Source organism: Passer domesticus, unplaced genomic scaffold (assembly GCF_036417665.1).
Source record: "Passer domesticus isolate bPasDom1 unplaced genomic scaffold, bPasDom1.hap1 HAP1_SCAFFOLD_37, whole genome shotgun sequence".
Lineage (NCBI taxonomy): Eukaryota > Metazoa > Chordata > Aves > Passeriformes > Passeridae > Passer > Passer domesticus.
The window spans coordinates 1,789,690-1,811,983 of record NW_026990149.1 but is presented as its reverse complement, the minus strand read 5'-3'; the positions used below and the strand labels follow the sequence as shown (position 1 = coordinate 1,811,983).

Genomic DNA, 22,294 nt, shown 5'->3' with positions numbered 1-22,294 from the left:
ATTGGCCAACAAAAGCCTCATGGCATCATCATGGGACAGTGCTCCTCCCAACCTTCTTCAGTTCTTCCCTGTTCCAGCTGCCAGAAGGACATTCAGTGATGTCCAAGATCAACATTTCCAGCTAATGGACCTTCTCCTACTTCTCAGCTAATTGGAAACAATGGTCATTTCTTTCCATTTCCCGAAGAGACATTGGACATTATTCTTTTGTTTGCTCATGCTGCAAAACCCTGTGTCAATGACTTGACAGAATTGGGTAAGTTTTGTTGATTGGAATTGGTCTTTTATGTATCTTATCCCACATCTAACAGATAACCAGTGATAACCTTCATGAGATCATACCCTCCCAAGAGTGAGCTGTTTCAACATCAGAACATAGGAGCCTTTTTAAAATGAACAAAAAGGGGGAGATGTCAGAGACAGGTAGAATAATGATAACAGAAAGGCCTTATGAAACCAGGCCTTGTTCTGCTATATTAACAGCTGGCCTGTCATCTCTTCTAAGTGCAGCTAAGCAGTCACAAGTTCCCACGTGAAGTTATTTTGAGAATGAGACTTGGTGAACAATCTGATCTGAGGGTGAAAAACAAATGCACCTGCAAGAACAAGGGATTTGTCCCATGAGAATCAGTGAAGAGAATAGGTAACAATACAAAGAATACAACAGAGAGATTTGATGCACAAGTAAAATATATTTTATTATCCAACAGAATAACTGGCATAACTAGTAATAAGAAATCGATTAACTACCTAAAGTTGCACATTAGGTTTGTCAAACTGTATAAAATAAGTTGTGTGAATAAAATAAAGAGTTCTTCTCCAGCTCAACTGGGTTCTCTGGGATTTTGGTTCCTCCCTTCTTTCAGGCTTTGGCTTCCCCCTTCTTTGGGGCTTTGGGTTCCTTCTTTTTTGGTGCTTTGATTTCCTTCTCTGGGATTTTGATTTCCTTCCTCTCTGGGAATTTGGTTTCCTTCTTTTCTGGAGGTTTGCTTCTCTTCTCTGGAGATTTGGTTTCCTTCTTTAGAATTCTGATTTCCCTTTTTACTAGGGCTTTGCTTTCCTTCTTCTCTGGGCTTTTCATTTCCTTCTTCTCTGTGGCTTTGCTTTCCTTCTTTGGGCTTTTGATTTCCTTCGTCTCCGGGACTTTGTTTTCCTTCTTCTCTGGGAATTTGGTTTCCTTCCTCTCTAATGCTTTGGTGTCCTTCTTCACTGGGGCCTTGCTTTCCTTCCTCTCTGGGAATTTGGTTTCCTTCTTTTCTGGAGGTTTGTATTTCTTTTCTGGGAGTTTGCTTTCCGTCCTCTCTGGGGCTTTGGTTTCCTTCTTCTCAGGGAATTTAGTTTCCTTCCTCTCTAATGCTTTTGTGTTCTTTTTCTCTGGGGCCTTGCTTTCCTTCTTCTCTGGGGCTTTGCTTTCTTTCCTCTCTGAGATTTTGGTTTCTTTCTTTTCTGGATGGTTGTTTTTCTTTTCTGGAAGTTTGTTTTCCATCTTCTCTGGTTCTTTGATTTCCTTCCTTGGTGGGATTTTGGTGTCCTTGTTCTCTGGGGCCTTGCTTTCCTTCTTCTCTGTGGGTTTGGTTTTCCCCTTCTCTGCTTTTGGAGGTTGCTTCCCCACAGAGACACCCTTCTTTTCTTTCTTCTGCTTCTCTTTCTCCTTCTGCCTCTCTTCCTCCGCCAAGGCTTTTGCCTCCTCCTCAAGCTTTGGAGACGGCCGCTTCAGCTCCCTTCTGCAGACAAAACAGAAAACATGGCTGAGAGTCACCACCAGAACCTTGGGCTCACTCATCCTGGCTGGCCCTGCACTTCATTCCTTGACCCTGAGGCCAGGCAGCAGCGCCAGACCATTTCCGTGAATTCTCCTCAACCCACAGAGGTTGGGAACATCCCAAGGGAGGGCAGTGGTGGAAGGGCACCTCCAGGACCAGCCAAACCTGAGCCTTGCCATCAGAAGGGCTTGACTGTGCAAGCTCCCTCTCCAGGCATAGCCAGACACCTCCAGCCCACTGCCAAAGGCTGATCCACCAGCTCTCTGCGCTGTGCCTGAAAACGCCCTTTGTCTCTTGACTTCCCAGTTTCAAGCAGAGCACAGAGTGCCAACGTCTGCTGATCTCTCCTGCAATTCTTACTCAGCTCATTCAGCTCCCTTCTCCCTGGGCACAGCTGAAGCAAGAATTTAAAGAGTTCAGATTTCAGCTGAGGCTTAGAAGCAATTCACATTGATCAGGATGTCAGTTAGACAGGTAGACCATAGGTTAATGATGATTAGATGCTTAAGCCAGAGCTGATTGTTATATTATTTACCATGATGAGCTTCTTGATAGAAGGAAGTGGAGTAAGTGAACTGTTAGAAGAACATACTGAAACCCGTAGAACAATGGTTAGCACCTGGGCTTTATGTCAATCAGTCACTAAGCAGGGGACCTTGGATGGTGCCAGAGGGTCACAGAGACCTGATGAAGACATTCCTGACTTCATCCCTTAAGACCACTGGCCCAATAGGAGACCACCAACCCAATTCCAGAGAAGAATTGCACCGGTGTGAAGGACTAATGACCTCATTTTAATACAGAGCAGGGAGGGGAAGTGCTGGGGTTGTGCACATATGTTGTATGTAAGATCCTGGGAAATAAAGAGAGGGCAAAGAACCTTGTACAGCATGGTCTCGCCTTGTAGGGACGACTCTGGTGCCACCCACCGGGGTTAAAAAACATACCACTTTCTAACTTTAATGAGTTAGAGAGTCTCTGTCCGTGAGCCTCGGTTTTAACAACTCATAGCCTGATCCTAAATGAGAATAGCCTATCAGTCAGAAAGCAAAGGCTGGAGGAACTGCTCTCCTGCAAGACAGGCTCTTGTCAGCCAGATTTCCTGCTGGAAGCCAGCTGTGACCAAGCCAGCTGGTGCTGTCTGCCATGGAAACCATCTGAAGCAGCCTCGTCCCTCTCCTCCCCATGAAACCAACTTCAGCCTGGCCTGAAGGAAGTCCTGATGCACAGGCTTGCTTTAAGCAGCCCCCACTCCCAGCTGCACACTTTGCCTGTGTGTCCTGAGCTGGGCTGCCTTGCTGGAGCAGAGCTTCTCCTGTGCTTGCCCACTGCTGCAGCTGAAGGGGAGCCTCAAGGACAGGAGCTTTTATGGCTGCTGTCCCACCATCAGGAGAACCCTGGCAGATCAGCACTGCAAGGACTTCATCTGTGGCAGCACCAGCACCCAAACCAAGGTTTGGTCTGTGCCCCACGCCTGCCCACACCGCAATCCCACTGTTTTGGTGAAGAAGGGAGATGATGAAGAAGATGTGACTCAACACCATGGAGCTAAAGACACCTCTAGAGGCAGTGCCAAGGCAGGGCCAGAGCCCAGCTCCCTGAAGGCAGCATCTGAGCCAGGAGGGCTCACCACTAAACTAGAGAAGAAGATGCTCTGTCCCAACAGAAGAAGGTGCTTCCTCTCTTGGGAGCCAGGGAGCTAAGAGTGGCCATCCCTGTGCTGCTTCTGGCCTTTGCTATGCAGCACCTCTGAGCTCAGAGTCCTTGGAGCAGGGAAGCCCTGCAGGGACAGTAACCCATGGAGAGCAGGAACCCATGGAAGGCTTACTCACCTCTCCCTGAGAGGTGCCCCAGAGCCACAGTTGATCTCCTGGGGGCTCGGGGAGCAGCTGACACGTGAGGCCTCCCCGGGCACCAGCACCTCGGAGCTGGGGCCTCCCTCCATGTGGCACAGCGCCGTGGCACTGGAGATGCTGTTGAGGTGGCCAGAGAAGGGCAAGGAGACCTGCTGGCTCTCTCCTGGCTGCAGCACACCTGACACTGGCAGGATACTGGAAGCCTGCATGGAAGACAGGAGAGATGGAGCTGTTGAGCGTGAAAATGGATGCAGAAGAGCACCTTGGAGCAAAGTGCAGCTGCAGCCAGAGGGGCCTATTCCCCAAACACTGCCAGAATCACCCTGATCTCATCCTGCATCCATGCCACTGACCAGTGCAGGGACCATGGGGAAAATCTTCTCCCATCCTCACAGGTCAATGCATTCATGAGTACATTACATGGAAGTGAACTGGGATGTCTCCTGGCACTAGAAATTCTCTCTGATGCACAACTTGCCTTGAAAAAGTTTCAAAACTTACTGCTTTTAGAAAAGGAGTAGACTCAGAGTGAGAGCTCTTGGAGCTGAGCAAAGGACTCCCAGCCCAGCTCATCTGACTCCTGAGGCTCTTCCCCTCTCTCTCTGATTTAAATGCTGCTTCCTCAAGGTGCTACAGCAAAAGCTCCTGCAAAACCTTCCTCTGGACCACCTGAGGAGTTGCAGGGGGAGCAGTGCCCTCCATAGGTGCTGCACAGCATCCTTGGGCAGCCCCACAACGTGTCCTGCACGGCCTCTCCAACACCCAGCTGCTCCAGCAGCACTTTGTGCTGGGCCTGCAGGGATGGGAGGCCCCTCTGTGGCCAATGCTCAGGGCCACCAGTGGCACTGGCAGCTCCAGCCCTGCTTGCCACACTGACAGTGTGCAAGGGAGACAGATTCCCTCTTCCCTTCTCCGCTTCCAGGGCAGCGTGCGGTGCGCCCACGGAGCACCTGAATCCCTCCAGGCCTGCTGGGAGGTGAGGGTTTGCAGGAGCTTGTGGTGGCACCTGAAAAACAAGCCATTCCCTATGTCTGCAGGAAGAGACAGCCACTTTGCCAAGTCCCAGTTTGTAAGACAGCTTCAGGGCCAGCAGTGCAAGAGCAGCTCTCGGGTGACAGCAGAGACCTGCAAACAGGGAGTCTGGCTGGGCTGGGAAGAGGGCACATGGAGATCAGGACTCATCCCAGCTTGCTGTGGCAAGGAAGCTGCAGCTCTTCCCATCATGATGCAGATAAAAGCCTCATCTTGCATTGGGAAGGCAACAAGGCAAAAAATGCCACACTCAACACAGGCCTGTAGGATCTGAGTGAGCTTCTCCAAGGAAAACTCTCCTATTTCTCCCTGCCACTCCCCCATGTCCAGCCACTGGTTCTGCTGCCCAGCCACTGTCAGGGCACAGGACAGCAGGGCAGCAAAAAGGGAGCTCAGCAGGAGCATGACTTGCTGGTGGCAGGCTGAGGAGGCAGCACAAGCAGTAGGTGTACAAGAAAATCTACCTCTGCTCCTGAAGACTGGGTCAAATCCTGCTCTTCAGTCAGGGCTGTGGCTGCCTCCTGCTTTCCAGCCTTGAAGTGCCTCCATCGAGACGCTGGGCAATCCAAACATGTTCTCATCTCCTTTGGTGGTTGGGGATTGAATTTAGGTGGGTGAAGCTCATCTCTGGAAAAGAAGATAACTGTGAACAGAGACCTGCAGTGGCAGGGAGGGACACCTGCACCAGCAGCTCCTGGTCAGGATGCAGCCCCTGGCTGGCTGCTGGCACCTTGAACTGAGAAATGCCTTGATCCAGCCCTTCCCAATCCAGGCTGGAGCAGGTCTGCTCTAAAGGCAGCCCAGGAATGACCCTGAGCTGCTGCAGCAGCTGCAACTGCTTGCACTGAGGAACTGCAGAGGACAGGGATGAACACCTTGTGGGCATGCAAAAAGCACAGTGGGAGAGCAAAAGACAGAGAAGGCAAGCAAAAAGGGCAGATTTGAGACATCCAGGGGCAGACACAGCCAGCACAGCCAGCACAGCCCCCCCAGGGCCCAACGCCAGAAACTCTGCAGCTCCAGCAGGTATTTATCAGGAATGTTTCCCTGACACTGCTGGGGGCTTGGCTGACATTTTCCAACACTCCCAGGGGACTCAGGTGGCATTCCCCATGCATACAGACATACATACATAGGCTGTAGTGCTGGGATCCTGCCAGACTCCATCAGCCTTGGGCTTGGGGAGGTTTCTGCCAGCCGTCCAGAGCTCCATAACTTTTTTCTCTATCCCAGGAAGCAGGCAAGAAAGATTTAAAAAAAAAAATCTCAAACAAACCACAACAGGGAAAACTAAAAAACCTTAAACAGCTCATCCCTGCTCAAGGTATTTCTTTAGGGACAGCTACCACTCTCCAGCTGAAATGCTGGGCTTTTGGGAAAAAAGAAAAAGATAATTACATGTTCACCTCCAAATTTAAAAGGATCAAGGTAAGAGAACCTTTCCAACTACAAAGGATTGGCCCAAAGGTAAAAGCTTTGCAAGAAATCTCTAGTTATGGCCAGGCTGACAGTTAAACAACTGGTTCCTCTGGTGGGGAGAAACCCTCCTCTTTAAGGTAAGCAGCCTCAGAGTTGAAAGAAACTGTTCTGTCAAACTTCAGGCTCCCTGGCACAGCCTGCATTGCCTGTCCTTCCTGTTCACTGATTTACATGCAGTGCCACAATGGCCCAGGTTCAGATGTTTGGTGCCATTCAGGGAATTTGGCATTGTCATTTCCTTATGTTTTAATATAAGTTTCAATCCTTGCAACCACTCTTGAAATGCCAGCCTTCCTTTTTTTTACAGAAAGCTCAAGGTTCCCAGAAGTCTTCTGACATCCATCTTTTGTGCTCAGAGAGATGCCATTTTCAAACAGATGTTTCCAAAGTTAACAGCATTTTCCAGAGTAATGCACTAAAGTGACCCTGGATTCCAGCTCAGACCAACGACGTTCTGTGCCAGACACTGAGATTACCACCCGTGAGGCACGAGCTGTTTGTGCCACCCATCCCTCCTGGCCTTCTCCACAGCAGCCTGTGCCTGTTTTCCCTGGCAGAATCCCTGTGCCCTTTGCAGCCTGCCAGGAGCAGCTGCACAGAGGCACACATCTCCCCTGCACTCACCAGGGGGTTTCTCTCATCCCCGAACACGCCGATGAGAACATTGGTGCGATGCGTGCCCAGCGCCTGCACTTCCACCAGCACTGGGATCTCTGCAGTGCTGTGAGGCTGGACAATCCCACAGGGCTTGGGGCTGGAGTAGAGCACAGCAGAGTCCTCCTTGCGTTTCTGCAAGAGACACAATGAAATGCAGCTTCAGAGGCACCTCTGAAGAAACTTTACACTCCCTAACATCCACCGCAACAGCAACTGACACACGTGTTTAAAAATGCCCAGGACAAAGGTAAAAGGCACAAACAAGATGCAAGAATTGTAGGCTTAGCATTCCCAGGGGATCCTGCCAGGAGACTGCCAGCACAGGCACTGCTGTCTGTGGATGCAGCAGCTTTCACAGCCCTCTAAGATCTCCCACAAGAAAACACCCTGAAGACTAGAACATCAACTGTTCCCTCAGCAGGTTAAACTGCATCCTCAAGTTTACATTCGGGTAGGATCCTGTTCTCAGCAGATCTTTAAGACTGAATAGAAACCAGCAAGGTCACGTCCAAACCCTTTTTCCCCCGAATAAGCTCCTCAATAATATTTGAGAGGGGGAGGTGGATGGGATGCCAAACCTGTTCAATAAGCCCGTAGCAGCCAGGCAGGTGGCTGGGATTCCTAATGATGAACTTCTTCTCGTAGGGCACCTTCAGGAGGCACTCATCATACTGCAGCACGTGGGGGGACACTTGCAGCTTAGGAACAAGACATCTGGACAAAGAAATGAGCCCAGGGGAATCAGAGATACTGAGAGAATGGAGAACATTTACCCGCAAAGATTGTAAAACAGAGCATAACACATTGGTCACTGTCAAATGGGCATTGAACAGCCCTGCAGTGATAAATTGCCTTCTACGTCTTCCCACTCCAACAGGTCTTGTCAAGGAGGGGCAAACCCTGAGAGGCAGCAGCCAGAGGCTGCCAAGTGCCCCAGGCAGAGCACTTTGTCCCACAGCTGCCTCAGCCCCTCCTTTCCCCAGGAAGGCTTGCAAGGACTCCTGTAACACTCCCAGTGATTCACGAGCTCTGGGGGAGCCTTCCTAACAAGGATCAGAGCTCACTAATGCTCAAGGAACACACAACTCCAGTGTCCCAGGAAAAATGACTCCCTTCTCTGCCATGGTGCTGTTGCCCTGCCTGGGAACTCAGCTGCTTGCCCCAGCCTTGGAGGGCACGAGACACCAGCTGCCCTCCAGAGTGGCTGATCAGCCCCTCCCAGGCCCTACAGCTCCCTGGCTCCTTCCCTCCACAGCTCCAGGCACTGACTGTCCCCAGCCCACCTGCTTGACAAAATGCCAGCCCAGGCACTGCCTGGATGGCTCTGCATGGGAGAAGGAACAGCCCCAGGGAACTGCATCCCTCCTGGCATTCCACTGACACCCACAGCAGCACAGCAGGATGGAATTCTGCTGCAGCAACAACCACTTTTGCTCTCAACCCTGAGAACATTCAAGCTCAGAGTGGGAAGCAGAGGGAAGGAGAAAATCTAGAGCTGAGCTGCCACATCAAGGGCTGCTTTCCCCTCCTGAGACCTTGCCCTCAGCACTCTTGCTGGCAGCCACTTCCCCCCTGCCACGTGCCCTCATGAACAGAACCAGAGCCTGGCTCTCAGCAGGCTGCTTGCTGTGTCCCAAACCAATGCACGGTGCTCGCACCCAGCACAACTCCACCTCTTGCAGCAAGAAGGAGAGGAGGCCCTGGGGAAATTTGTTCCACCTCAAGCACCAAAAGCCAGGCCAAGAAATGATCTCATTCCTGGTGCCTTCAGAAAAGGGCCCAGGACCCTGCTGGGCTGGGAGCAGGGCTGCTTTTCACCACAGGCTGCTGTCCAAGCTCTGCTCTTCTCATGCCCAGCTGGCACAACATGAGCTCATGAACCAGCACTTCTCCTTGGCAGCTGCAGCCAGCAAAGCCTGGGCAAGGCAGGGGCTGGGGGAGGCCAGGGAAGGGCTGGTACCTGGCTGTGATGACCAATGATGCCACTCCCTTGCCAAAACCCTCCAGATCCACCAGCATTTTCCTGTAGAACTCCATCACCGAGTTGGAACACAGGGTCACCTGGTGGAAGAGAAGAACAGGAAATTCTTCCTTACAAAAGCTCATTATCCACGTGTGATATCCTCCAGCCCTTGAGGGAAGATTTTGTCTTAATTCTGCTGCTGCTCCATGTGTAGAGCACAGTCTCAAAGCAACAAAAGCCTTCTGGCAATAGCAGATGTGTTAAACACACCTTGCTATCAGGGCATAGCTCAGCTACATTAAAACATTAGACTAAAGCTCTATGAACCACTGTATTCAAATTAAGGCCCAATTTCTCATCTGACTACAATGACATAAAAGCAGAAGAAATCTGACTTGAACACAACGAGTTCAGCTTTACAGCAGGAAGCTGAGGGCAAAGTGTGGCCCAGCAGGTGCTGGGCAGTTCATGGCTGCAGAGTTTTTTGTCCCCACTGGAGATTCCTGCAGTGAACACAAATCCTTCTGCTCCCCAGGAGAGGGGAAATGAGACCAAGAAGGAAAGCTAACTGCTTTCTAGAATGACATCTCTCTAACAGCCACCTTTTGCCCTCATCTTTGCTCTGCCCACTTGCAATCAAATAAATGGCTCTCAAGAACCCAAGAGTGACTTCTGGCCTTGACCATATGGTATGTGACCTCAGCATATGATTTTGGAAAGAAAACAGTGCTCCTTGAGGAACACCCCGAGTAAGGCAGCTAGCAGAGGCCTCAGAGCAGTGCAGATCTCTCACTCACACCATGCTCAAAGCTGGCAGCAGAGCTAAAGCCCTCCCACGCTCCAGTGCAGCTGCAGCCCTGGTGCTGAAGCGTCTCTGGCTGCACTCTGCCCGTACCTGGATGTCCTGGTGTCCATGGGGCAGGATGGTCCCTTGGCTGGGAGTGATGGTAAACTCCCGGGGCTCCACATACAAGTGAACGCCCTTCCTCCAGGCTGGGTCACTGTGGCAGCGGATCTGATCCACGCTGTCCACAGCCGGCTGCGTGCCATCGAACGACATGCGGAGCTGGAACGTCACGGGCACCGGGGAGCTGTTAGTGAGCCGGCAGCGCTGGGTGTAGGGAAAGCCTAGGAAAGGACACCAACATCCATTGAGGCTCCCATTGTGGCCTGACTCCTGCTGGGAATGGCCTGGCACAATGAAAGTGGCACTGGAGTTTAGCTCTGGATTATCTGAACTACAGCTCACCCAGAAGCTGCATGAGGAATGAATCGTCATCAGTTCCCTTTGACACAGATTGCAGGCTGCAGCCTTGAAAATGCCCACTCCTAGCCCTGCTGAACACTGCAAGCTTCTCTCTTGGCGATGGGGAGGAGCTGCCTCACCTGCCCCAAACCAGCACCAGTGATCTCCCAGTGATGAGTGTGCACCCAGACCGAGCATTTCCTCTGAGAATTCAAGCTGTCAAATTCCCTGTTCAGCCTGCCAACACTCCCACCCTTTTCAAGATAGATAAACAGTGAGTCAGCATTGAGAAGAAGCTACAGCAAAAGAGATGATGGAATCAGGAACTAGAACGTGAGGCAAAGCACCCCAATGCAGCTTCTCTCTGCAGGATCCTAAAGGCGTCTCTTGGTTTGAGCCAAACAGACTGAGCACGAGACAGCTCAGAGCCCACTCAACTGGGGGCACACCCAAGCCTTGCTTGGAGATTGGCAATGAGGAACCAGGTCCCACCTCACCCAACAAACGGGGACATCACACCCATGCTGCTCACTGGGATTGCTGCCTGCAAGGCTTTACCCCACTGGAGCTCTGGGATTTGCTTTCCATGCTGGAAAGCCAGAGATGTAGCTACTCATGGTGGGGATGTCCTGCAGATCCTGGAGAGCAGCCACAAGCTGTTCTGCAGTGGACATCTGGCTGGGCTGGCCAGCTCTTTGGGGAGGAGACTTCTCCCTGGGCCTGCTCACCAAGAGGCACTGGAACACAGATGGGGAGAAAAAACAACTGCAGCTGCAACCCAGAGTTTCTCTGTGCCCATCCCAGTGAGCACTGCCAGCTCCAGCAGTGACTCCAGCAGGGAGGCAAGAGAGGCACAACAAGGACAAACACAGATGGCAAAACCTCCAATGAGACTGAGCTCACCGCATGCAGACAACAGTCAACAGTTCCAAAGAAGCAAAGATACAACAGCTGCCTTCAGCTGAAGAGACCTTAGGAATGAAAGCAGATCCAGCAGGATCGATCTCCTGGTTCAGAACCATAGTTCCATCTCTTGCCTTACTTGTTTCATTTCTTCAAAAAGGCAACTTGACAAGTGCCTCCATGGTGATGCAGGGTGGGACAGAAGCAGCTCAGGAAAGGCAAGTAGTTTCCTTAAAAAGTCCATGACCTTCCTTGTTCTGGGTTCAGGCTTGGTAGTGAATGCTCCCCTTGGTCTGGGAAGGGGGATAGGGGTTTTGGGGGTTTTGGCCCTGGGGGTGGGCTTTTCCCTTGGGGGTTTTTTGGCCGCTGTGGCGTGATGCCGTGGGCGCTGTGCAGTGGGAGCTGAGGCTGGGCAGGGAGCGGAGCTTCCCTTCCTCCCGCTCGGGGATGGGAGCTCGGCCGCGTGCTGCTGCGGGAGGTTGTGTGCTTGGCCCCGGCACTGCCCTGGCTGCAGCTCAGCCTGGCACCCACCCTACCTGCCTTCCCCGCTGCTGCCTGCTGCTCTGAGGCACTGCCCGCATCCCCCTGCCCTCTGTCCCTTTGCAAAAGGAGCATTTCCCTCCTTCCCTCCTTCCCTGCCGCTGCCGGCTGGCGGGGGATCACTACCCTGCCAGAGCCCACAGCTCCTCCTGCTGGGATCCTCACTGCACCAAAGGACAAAAACGGGACTTGGCAGCTGGCAAACGTCTGCTCTTGTTCTCTGGGCTCTCCTGATATAGTCTAGGAAAGAACTGTTATTCCTTTTCCCACAGTTTTGCCCGGGAGCCCTGTCATTTCAAAGGTATCATCATTTGGAGGGAGGGGCTCATCTTTCCATTCCAGGAAGATTCCCACCTTCCTTGGCAGACATCTGTCTTTTCAAGCAGGACAGAGACACCAGAAAATCCTGACTTTCTATGCCTTGCTTCTGTTTGATCTGACAATGGCCAAATGCTCCCTGCGGCACCAGCAGCCCTGCAGTTCCCAGCCTGAAGAGGCTGCTGGGGCAGAGCAGGAGGGAGGGATGCTTTTCTCTCGGAAGGCACAGATCCCTCCCGCTGTGTCCCAGCCCAGGCAGCACTCACCAAAGGAGATGTCCCCGAAGTCGAGCTCAGGGAGGTCGAAGTGCAAACTCGGTCCAGTGACGCTGCCCCTGCATGGCGAGGACAGAGCAGGAAATGCCTTGGTTCAAGGAATTGCAAAGCTCCGGCTGGCGTGGCTCGGGGGCACCAACCTGGGGTCAGGGCACCGTGCCTTTCAAACCAGCACACACCATGTGCTCAGCACAGTGTCCCTGGGCACAGGAGGCAGCTAAAGCCAAGTGGCCAGCAGCCAACAGCCACTGATGGGCTCTGGGCACAGGGCAGGCAGGAAAAGCTCCCGGGATGCTGCTGGTCCCATGAAGGACCCTGAACACACAGCCAGACATGGCTCCGGGCCTCACTTTCCCCATCTGCAATGGGATGGACATCAAGGTGTCCCCACAAACTTCTGTAACCAGCCCTGCCAGACACAGGTTCCCTGCTTTGCTACTTCTTAGCTGGAACTGCTGTTCCCATGGAGGAGCTTTCTCAGCAGAGTTTGACCCACACCATCATTACAGACACAGTTCTGACACATGAACCCAGGGCAGCCCCAAACATCCTCTGAAAAGAGCAGCAACACTTCTACACAGGGCACAGATGAATCCTAGAGGAAAGGACCAGCTTGTCAGCAGTGCAGCAGCTGGCACAGCCAAGAGCAACAGCTTCAACAACCAAACAAGGGGGTCCTGAATCTAGCACAGCACCTCACCTGTCCTTGAACTCAGCAGACACACTCCAAAAGTCACCAACACCCACTGAAAGCAGCACTTGAAGCTGCACAACACTCCCCAGTTGATTTCATGGCTGATGCCAATCCATGCCCACTCTGCCTTGTGGTTAAAAATCCAGGCCCAGTGACCTGTGCCTTCTGTTGGATTCACAGGACTGCCCCTGGCTCTGCTCCACACATCTCAACAAGAGACACCTGCCCTCGCTCAAGGAGAAAGCTGCTGATGCACAAACATCCCATCACCAGTTTAGGGGAGGGACAGAGGAGAATCAATTATTGGATGGTGGAAGGTTCCCTCTTGATCTCCAAAATAAAAAAGCAGCACTTTTCCTCCAAGAACAAAGCCAGCATCATTCTTTCTCCACTGGGGGCAGACCTACTCACCACTTTGTTCTTGTGAAGTAATAACTTCCTTGTTCTTTTTCATCCATCTCCCTTATCTTACTGCTATAATCCAGTGCAGATTGCTTTCATTTCTTCACTGCCTTGCCCCAGTGCCTCCCAGGAGCAGCAGCCTAGTTCCAAAGCTGCAGAGCAGCCAGCATCAGCTCTCCTGCTCCCACTGCATTATCCTAGCAGCACAAGGCTCAGGCTGGCAGGGACAAGGCCTCGTGCTGCTGTGGTGCTGAGCACTGAGCTCTGCCTCCCCTATCATCACCCCTTGTCCCTTGTGCTGGGCCAGGATGATCTCTTGCCATGGCACCAGCCCAGGGGATGATGCCCAAGTCCTTGGCACAGTTCCTGCTGCACAGTTCCCTGACTCCCACATCAGCCCTTGCCTGGCTGTGCACAGGAGGCACCAGAGCACTCTGGGCACAGCAGCTGGGAGCACGGCTTGTGCCCCACAGCATGGCCATGAGAGGTGAGGTGAGGCTGCTGCTGCCCATCTGGCATGGATTATTGACAGAAGTTTTTAAAAGCACTGCTGCTGCTGCAGAATGCCTCAGGCTGGCCCATCTCCAAAGCCCTGGGGGCCTTGCTGGCTGTTAAGCTGGGACATCCCAGAGCAGCTGCTGCCCAAAGCTGATCCATCCCACTGCCTGCCATGGCCCAGGGCAGAGGGAGATCCCTGCAGGGAGGAGTCATTCCAGCTCCAGGTACCACACAGGGCAGGAGGCATCCTCCCACTAAAGCAATGCCAGCATCAGAGCAGAGATGAAGACCTCAGCAAACACCTTTTCTCTCTGCTCCACCCCAACAGGAGGCAGCTGGGGCATGTCCCAGAGACAGCTCCAGATGTGCCCACCAAGCTCCCAGGGTCCTTACTTGATGGTCAGGATGGCAGGCGTAGGAGATCCAGCCACACTGAACCGGAATTCTTCCTCAAACCTCCCCAACACGGTGGCACTGAAGGAGATCTGGAGAGTCTGGCTCCCACCTGCTGCAATGATGCCCTCCTGGGGTGCCAACTTGAAGCCCAAGCCCACCTTTGTTGCTGAAGGGATGCAGCTGAAGGGAGCATCAAGAGCTCCTTGGTTGATCAGGTTCACCTGCAGCAGCAAGAAAGCAAAGTGGAAATCCATGTGGAATCTTCCCTTCTTGGGAGTTATTGTCTAAGGATGCAATGAACAGCCAGAAAAGGCAGAAGATGCTTTGTGCTGCTGAATGGCAGAAGTCAAAAGATACAAGAGGACAAGTTCTGCCTTTGGGTTTTCATGCAAAGCAGTGGCAGCTGCACAGACCTGCAGTCACCCTGGGGTTATCCCATGGACACAGAGCAGTGCACCTCTGGGCAGCATCACCCTGCTCATGGAGACCTGGCCCTGAGAGCAACGTGGGGTGATTGCAGCTGCCTAGTGAATCAGCACTGAGCTGCTGCTGCCCCAGCCAGCACAGCTCCAACAGCACCATCCACTCATTCACCTTTTCCTACACCATGGAAAGAAGACATTGGTAATGAGGCATCAGCATCAAAATGTACAGACAGCACCATCTTTTGGTGAGAAAACTCAGGGTGTCTTTCTCTTCCCCAGCCAAGCTTTTGAAAGTGTCTGCCCTGATGTAGTGCCTCATTTTCTACCTCTTTTCAGTTGCTCTCTCATGATTTTTTTGCAAGCTTAGCATTATTGTGGGGAAAGCAAAGAGGAAGAAAAATCCTTTTCTTTATTCCCAAGAACACTTTTCTCTTTCCAGAGCCAGAGATGCACCAAGGCTGAAGTGAGTGACTGTCAGCAAGGGACATGATTCCCAAGGCTTTCCTGGGACTTCCAGGAATGAGCAGGAGACCCTGACTGGAAGCTGTTGGCAGTGGACTGAAGCTCAAAGGCAGCCAGTTGGTTCCAGCTGCTTCTGCAGAGCCCAGTCCAAAGGTGCCTTGTGTCTGGCACTGTCACAAAAGCCTCTGGACATGCAGCTTTTGAACCCAGTGCTGGTTTCACCTGCCAAGGGCTTGTTTTGCAGGAAGCCTCCCAGCTGATCCCTAAGGAAGGCTGCCCAAAAGCAGGGGCTGGGCCTTCATGAACAACAGACACACCTTTCTGACCCCCCAGACTGGACCAGCACATCAAATATTCCCTGCTCACAACTGCCCAGCTTGGCAGGAATTCCACAGCTCCACCAGGCTTGCTGCTGCCTCAGGAGCCATCAGCATCCATCCCCAGCCCTGCTGCTCACCTCACAGACATGGGGGGTGTTGACAAAAATGTCCCCAAGGTCCAGAGTGTCACAGCTGAGTTCAACCAAGGGTCCTTGGCCTTCCCCTCTGAGCTGCAGGGGCAGCCTGCTCTCACGGCCTGGGGAGAGATGTCCATTTCAGTACAAGCATTCCCTCTGTCACACTGTCTTTTCCAGGCTGCCTCAGTGCTAGTCCCTGACTCTGAGCTGGATGCTACCAGCTCCTGATGCTGCAGGAGAAGATATGGACCCTTCTCTTCCCTCAGCAGATATCCCTTGGGGCTGACTTCTAATTCCTAACCCATTCCTCGGGCTGGTTTCCAATGGGAGCCACCAGTTTGCTGAGTTTCAAACATCTCTGGGGTCCTGGAGTGGCAGGCCAAGGAGTAATGGGTAGAAATTGAAAGAAAGGAAATTTAGGTTAGATATTTGGGATGACATTTTTTCCTGTGAGGGTGGTGAGACACTGGAGCAGTTTCCCCAGGGAAGTTTTGCAGGTTCCAGCACTGCAAGTGTTCAAAGCCAGGCTGGATGGGGCTTGCAGCTACCTGCTCTAGGGGGAGGTGTCCCTGCCCATGGCAGGGGACTTGGCACTAGATGATCTTTAAGGTCCACTCCATCCTTAACATCCTAGGATTCTGTGCTTTCCTTCCCATGCACCTAGAGGAGCTTGGAAATCCATTCAGTGAAGGCACAAAGCTCATCCAGAGCTTGGCAATTACCAAACTACCTGGCCCAGCAGCACAGGACTTTGTTGCCCAAGTCCTCACCTTCTGACCCTCAGCACTGGGCTCTGTTTCCACAGACTGAGAGCTGCAAGGTGACAGCTCCCACACAGGGAGAGAAGCAGCTGCTGGCCAAGGCTGCTCCTTCTACCAACAGCCTGGGCTCAGTGGGGCTCAGCCACCTCTGCTCTGGTGCTGTCTGGCCAGTGGGAGCTGATCCAGGCTCAGGGAGCACATTTCTAACCCAGCTCCTGCCACCTGATGATGGATCCATGTCCAGTGGAGCCATCCTGGAGGCCAGGGGCCTGCAGGGGCTTAGTGCTTGTTCACTGAAGCTGCTCTGCTCTGCAGCTCTCTGGCCTTTGAGGAAATGCTGGCAAAGGCATGGCATCAAAACCTCTCCCTGCACTGTCAGGGCTGTGCTGGGTTCAGGAACCCAGACACAGCATTCTGAGCCCTGGCCTTGCACGGGACATTCCCTGGGAGCTGCAGGGCCACTGGGGATGTGCCAGCACTGCCCTGCTGGCCAGGGACTCTTCCCAGCACTGCCAGGCCAGCCCAGTGGGCTCAGGCTTGCACCATGGCTGCACTGAGGGGGAGAGAAGCAGGGCAAAGGAGCTGCACCTGAGATGCTGCAGTAAGCCACACTTCCATACTCCAGAGCTGCCAGGGGTTTGAAGGTCACCTGGATTTCGGCCGAACAATTCGGCCCGATTTCTCCCTCCTGCAACACAAAGAGACAGCAAAACATTTCTCTTCCAACTTCACATTTCCTGTTTTCAACCACAGTCCTGTCAGCCTTTGTTTAGAGCATCAAATAATGAACAACACAAGGAGCCCAAGGAAACCCTCCAAAGGCAGCTCAACACAGCGCTGGAAGCTCTCAATGCTCAGCTGATCAGCTCCCACTCTCCACAAGATTCCTACTGCTCTGACACAAGCTCTTGCTCACATCATGCTGCTGTCAGCTGCACTGGGATGCAACTGCCCCTGTGCACTGCTGCCTCTTGGCCTTAGATGGGCCATAGTAGTAACCAAGAAGAGAACATGAGCCCCTTCCTTGAAATACAAACATTAGTCAAGCTGTTTTGAAAGAAAGCAGAGGTTGGGATTATTCTGGGCTTTACTCCAAGGGGAGAAGGGATTTTGCACTGTGCACACACCAGGCATTCATCATCTCTCACAATGCCAGTGCTCAGAATCAGGGCTCTGGCTGATGGCAGCACGTGGCAGTTTGCTTGCAGAAACAGAAAAGGAAAAGGTTTTCTGTCCTTGTGTGCAGGAGAACTCAAAAGGCCCAGTGAAACCTTCCAGCCTTGTGTCCAGGCTCACAGATGACACTGGAAGGCAGACTCAGAAATAGTGCAAGGTGTGGTTACAGGAGGCCATTGGCATTTCTGGGATTAACCTTGGGCTGAGTTTGGCCTCCTTTTCCCAGCCAACCATTGCCAGCTTCAGGTCAGTGTGTGAGCTGGCAGTGCTGCAACAGCCTCTGCTGAGCCCCACGTGTGGGGGCAGCCCCTCCCTACAAGAACTGCTCCCTGTGACACTGCAAGGACACGCACGGAGTGCCCTGAGCTCCAGCCCTGGCAGCAGAGCTGGGCTTTGTCAGGCTCCCAGCCCTGCCTTGACCCTCCAGGGCAGAAATGCTTTGAGCAGGGAGTTCTGCAGCCGCTCCAGAAACTCCATGTCCTCCCTCCCAGCACATGGGGCCAGCTGAGGATCTGCCCAGTGACCGCAGCCGGGGCAAGGGGGGCTGGGGTTGGGTGCTTGGGAGGAGCAGGAGGAAGAGGAGGAGGAGGAAAATGAGGTTCTCAGCTATCACTTACCATTGGCTCGATGAAAAAAACATCACTGGAGAACAGCATGGGCTCTTCTGGCACCTTTGCCATCTCCTCCTGGACCATGCTGCTCAGGAGGGCAGTGTCACCTCCACCAAAGCCCTTCACCTCCTCTGTGCTTTTCTCCTCTGTGATGTTTTCCTCTGACACCTCTTTGGGTGTCTGCAGCAAACACTGCCTGCAGCCCCAGGGAGAGACAAGGCCAGCAGATGGTTTCATAAGGCACAGATTTGCAGAGAGAAGTGGGAGTGCAGGAGAGCAAAGCACTTGGGTGGGAGCAGCAGCAGCTCCCCAGCAAAGGCTGACCCCAAGCCACGAGGGTCCCAGATGGATCAGGGATAACTTGCTGTTCACTGGCACTGCAGGGACTTTTACTCCACACTTGCAAGCTCAGGGGAGCTTTCCAAAGCCAGCAGCCCTCCAGAGAACCTCCTGGCTCAAAGCCTCTGCCACAGCTGAGGGAGAATCCACCAGCCACCTCAGCTGGCTTTTCCTCCCACTGAGCTGCTCGGGGGAGGCAGATAAAGATCACAGAGCACCCACTGCAGGGCTTCCCTGGCAAGGGGAGACCAAGCTGGCTTGCAGCTACGTGGGACCAGCAGCACTCTTTGCTTCTTCCATTTTGGACCTGCCCTGTTCCCTACTCTGCCTTTCACAAGAGCATCCCAGAGCACTTCCAAAGGAAATTGATGAATTCAGGCACCAAATCCCTTCCGTGACATTCAAGGTTTTCTATGCAATATGCATGAAAACAGAGGCTCTGAGAGGGGAAGGGACTTTGTTGTGCAGGAGGGAGACAGCAAACTCCTGGAGAGACCTTTTCATCATCCAGAGCTTTTTGGCTCCCATCCCACTGCATGGTAGTAGAATGTCCTGACAGAGAAAGGATCCTGCACTATCTTCTCTCAGAAAAATGTCCTCTCTGCTCGGAGATCTCAAAAGCTGCTCTGACAGCAGGACAAGGGGAGACAACCAGCCTGGATGGGCAAGAAGCTTTTGAAGGAACTAAGGGGAAAAAAAGAGGGTGTATCACCTTTGGAAAGAGGGGCTGGCAACTCAGGAAAAGTTTAGGCATGTTGTCAGGTCATGTAGGAAGAAGATTAGAGAGACAAGAACCCAATTAGAACCTGAGGAAATCCAGTCATCACAATCAACCTTTCCTTCCCAAAATGCCATCCATGCTTGGAGTATAAATGGCACTGGAATGCTGATTGCTGAGCTCCCAAAGCCCAGGGACACACACCCTAGTGCCAGGGATGGTTTACTTGGCCTAAACCATTCAAAAGCACCAACACCCCCCTGAGGCCACACGTTCCTTTCAGTCTTGGGCCATGTATCTCACTGAAATGCATCTTTCAAACCAACCTCCTCTTCTCTTCATCCTCTCCTTCCTCACTAGGAAAAGCCTTCCACTGGAAGTGGGCTGTGATGTTACTCCTGTTTTCAATGAACACAGTTCTGTGGCTTGACTTGGTGATCAAAGTCTTGTCCATCTCCACAGAACTTGTGCTCAACCCAATGTTGACATCCACAGCTTCTCCTTTGAGGTGTGTGTGGATTCTTTCTTCACCTGGAACAAAGCAAAGGGGAGTCTTTGCTCAGCTCACTGGCTGATGGAAGCACAAGGAACACAGCAAACCACAGGTCACAGAAGAAAGTGTCCCAGTTTTTAGCTGAATGAGCAGTTCTGTGGATCAGTCCATTGATCACATCCTGACAGCTCTGGGTGTAGAGCGTGGGGATGTCCTGGGCAGCTCCTTCAACACCTTATTTCTGAGTGTGTTTGTAGAGCTGTGGCCCCAGGGTGACAGTGTGTACAGTGGGGTTGGTCCATGTGCTCTGGTGACCCACTCAGATCACTGGGATTTCTGCACCAAAGTCCTTCAGGTGACACTGAGGAGCCCTGCTCAGTCCTGCCTTGCCCAGGGCCTCCCCGGGCATCCCACCAGACCTCTGTCTCTCCTGATCCCTTGCAGCCCTTGCTGCTGACCAGCAAATATGCCTGGCGGCAGGTGGGCAGCAAAAGGAGGCCCAGAGGAACAAATGAAGTGACAGCCCACAGCAGGAGGGGACCCAGGTGAGGAAACACAACCAGCCTGGCTCTGCAATAGGACAAACCACTACAAAATGAACACCAGGAAAATCAGCATCAGTATCATCATCATCTCCCTGTCCAAACCCACAGCCACACCAGCCTTGCAATATTTTATATTGTTCTGATGTCAAAAACCAAGCTGGAGCACTGCAAATTAAATAAAAAAGGGAACAAAGGAAAGATTACTAAGTACAGAGCTATTTCTGCATTGAGACTGGATGGGGTTCCTCAGCCTAGAAATCAAATGGGAGATAGATGTGAGAGGTTTGCTACAGCATGAACAGCCTGGGAAATGGGGACAGGGAAAAATTTGTTTTGATTTGCCACAAAAAAGGAACTTGAGGGCTTGAAAATGTTGTTAGACAGAAACTACATATATGTGTAAGGGCCACATAGGAAAAGGGTCTGTGACAAGCCAGTGCAGAAGCAGCATATGGGACAGAGGTCTGCTAGAAATCCATTGCATTGCAGAGAATCTGATGGAGAGCTCACCTACAGCATTGCCCAGGAATAAAAGAAACCTTCACCCAGGCACAGCCACATGGCAGTGGAGAATCAGGGATCCTCCTTCCTCCACTCAGCAACTCCCAGCAAAACAGGAGTCCAAAATCTTAGCCTGTTAGAGGGGATGCACTTTCTCAAGCCCCCAAACACCAAGGAGTTCTCCGTTTGCTTTGGGGTGAAGCTGAGCAGGGGAGGCACCTCTGGAGGGAATGGAGGGGATGGGACAGCAGGGAGCCATGGTGCAGAGCTGTCCTGTGGCCGGGCAGGCCCAGCACTCACCTGTGCTGCAGCACACTGCCAGGCACCCGCAATGGTCACCGGCCGTCAGCGCGTGGAATCCCACTGTCACCTGCACGGTGTCACCAGCGCCCAGAGCTCCTGCGGCCGGAGCCACGGAGAAAGGACTGCAACACAAAGAGAGCCATCAGGGCTGGCCACAGCTGGCCAGCAGATTCCTTCTGCACTGCAGCTCACTGCAGCTCCCCTGGGCAAGCAGGGAGAAAACCAAGCACAGCCAGCAGAAGACAGCCAGGACAGACAGCATCAGAAACAGCCACGGAGCCACTGCTGAGCAGATCCAGCCCTCACAACATCCTGTGGGCAAAATGGCCTCAGCTCCCCACACTCTGCATCCAGCTCTCTGCAGTGACACTCAGGGCTCCCACTGCCAGCAATCCCATCAGAGAATGCTTTCTGAAGAGCACAGAGAGGCTTCAGAGCTATCTGCAGGCACAACTGGACACTGACTGCCTCAGGAATTTCTCTTTTCCTGCCGCCTATAAACCTCATCTCAGGAGATGCAAATGTTAGGGCACTCCCTGTCCTGGGAGATTACAGCCTAGGAATCACACAGGGAGAAGGAACTTTTCCCTGAAGACCAAGGAATAGTAACTGTTGAATTTGCAGTGTGGTTCTTTGGTTTACTTTACCTTGAAAACATCCTGATTTAGCCTAGAAAGGGCACATTTGATCAGCATTTCAATGAAAGCTGCTCTAAGATAGAAGAGCTGTGAAGGAGACATCCCTGACACTCTAATAACCAAATGAATACCACTGCCAAGAGATGGGGCTGACAGGCTACATTTTGGCCTTTTTTCTGTCCATTGTGAGCTGTTCCTTAAGACACTTCTCATCCTCTTAGATCTGTGCTTTCCATTAATCACTACTGCACCCAACAGGCAGAAAAGATAAGGTATGGAGAGGGTTTGAATAGGTTGTTTTCTTCTGCTTTTTAACTAGGTCCATTTGTATGATCTTTTGGCAAACATTTAACACAAACCAAAACAAAAAAACAGCAGAAACACAGCAACTTCAGAGTATTCAAAAAGAAATCTCAATGAAAGGGGGCATAATCTGATTCAGAGATTTAAATCATCTGTTACGAAATTTTAAACTAGCATTCAGAGGTTCATCATGGAACACAAGAGGTGACTGATGCCCTCAGCTGACAAGGGAAAGCAGATCAGCTTCAGGAACAGGAACTGCACTGACTGCCTGCAGCACAGCTCATGTTGGGCATCTGATGCAGGGACCCCTGCAAAGCCACGTGCCTGTGGCCTCCCAGAGAATGGCTCTGTTTGGCTGACAGTGCTGAGAAAGCATTTCAGGAGCTGCTTGTGCTCAGCAGGGTGCAAGCCAGCTGCCAACATGTTCCAGCAGCCTCCAGGAAAGCTGGGACAGAGAAAGCTCAAAGGCTGCATCCTGCTAAGAACACTGAAGGCAAGAGCAGCTGCCATCCATCCTGCTCCCTTCCAGCCAGGGCT

General features: G+C 52.4%; 1 protein-coding gene and 1 pseudogene across 1 annotated transcript; one reads left to right on the top strand and one right to left on the bottom strand.

Annotated features, from left to right (window-relative positions):
* Positions 1 to 22,294, top strand: part of LOC135292526 (zinc finger protein 850-like) — a 183,682-nt pseudogene that overhangs the window by 102,087 nt on the left and 59,301 nt on the right.
* On the bottom strand, positions 781 to 14,276 carry LOC135292475 (hydrocephalus-inducing protein-like). The gene is made up of 8 exons (XM_064406675.1): positions 14,020 to 14,276; positions 12,024 to 12,091; positions 9,646 to 9,878; positions 8,748 to 8,848; positions 7,366 to 7,501; positions 6,755 to 6,919; positions 3,596 to 3,822; positions 781 to 1,724 (listed from the first exon to the last, which is right to left on the bottom strand). The coding sequence occupies exons 1-8, from the start codon at positions 14,274 to 14,276 to the stop codon at positions 863 to 865; spliced, it is 2,049 nt and encodes a 682-aa protein (XP_064262745.1). The 3' UTR covers positions 781 to 862.

Excerpts from the sequence above, each read along its gene's own strand:
- LOC135292475 (XM_064406675.1), bottom strand. The coding sequence starts at position 14,276 with ATGGATTTCCACTTTGCTTTCTTGCTGCTGCAGGTGAACCTGATCAAC. Across the intron at positions 12,092-14,019 it reads CCTGCCATCCTGACCATCAA|GGGCAGCGTCACTGGACCGA; the intron begins GTAAGGACCCTG and ends CTCGCCATGCAG. Across the intron at positions 9,879-12,023 it reads CTTCGGGGACATCTCCTTTG|GCTTTCCCTACACCCAGCGC; the intron begins GTGAGTGCTGCC and ends GTCCTTTCCTAG.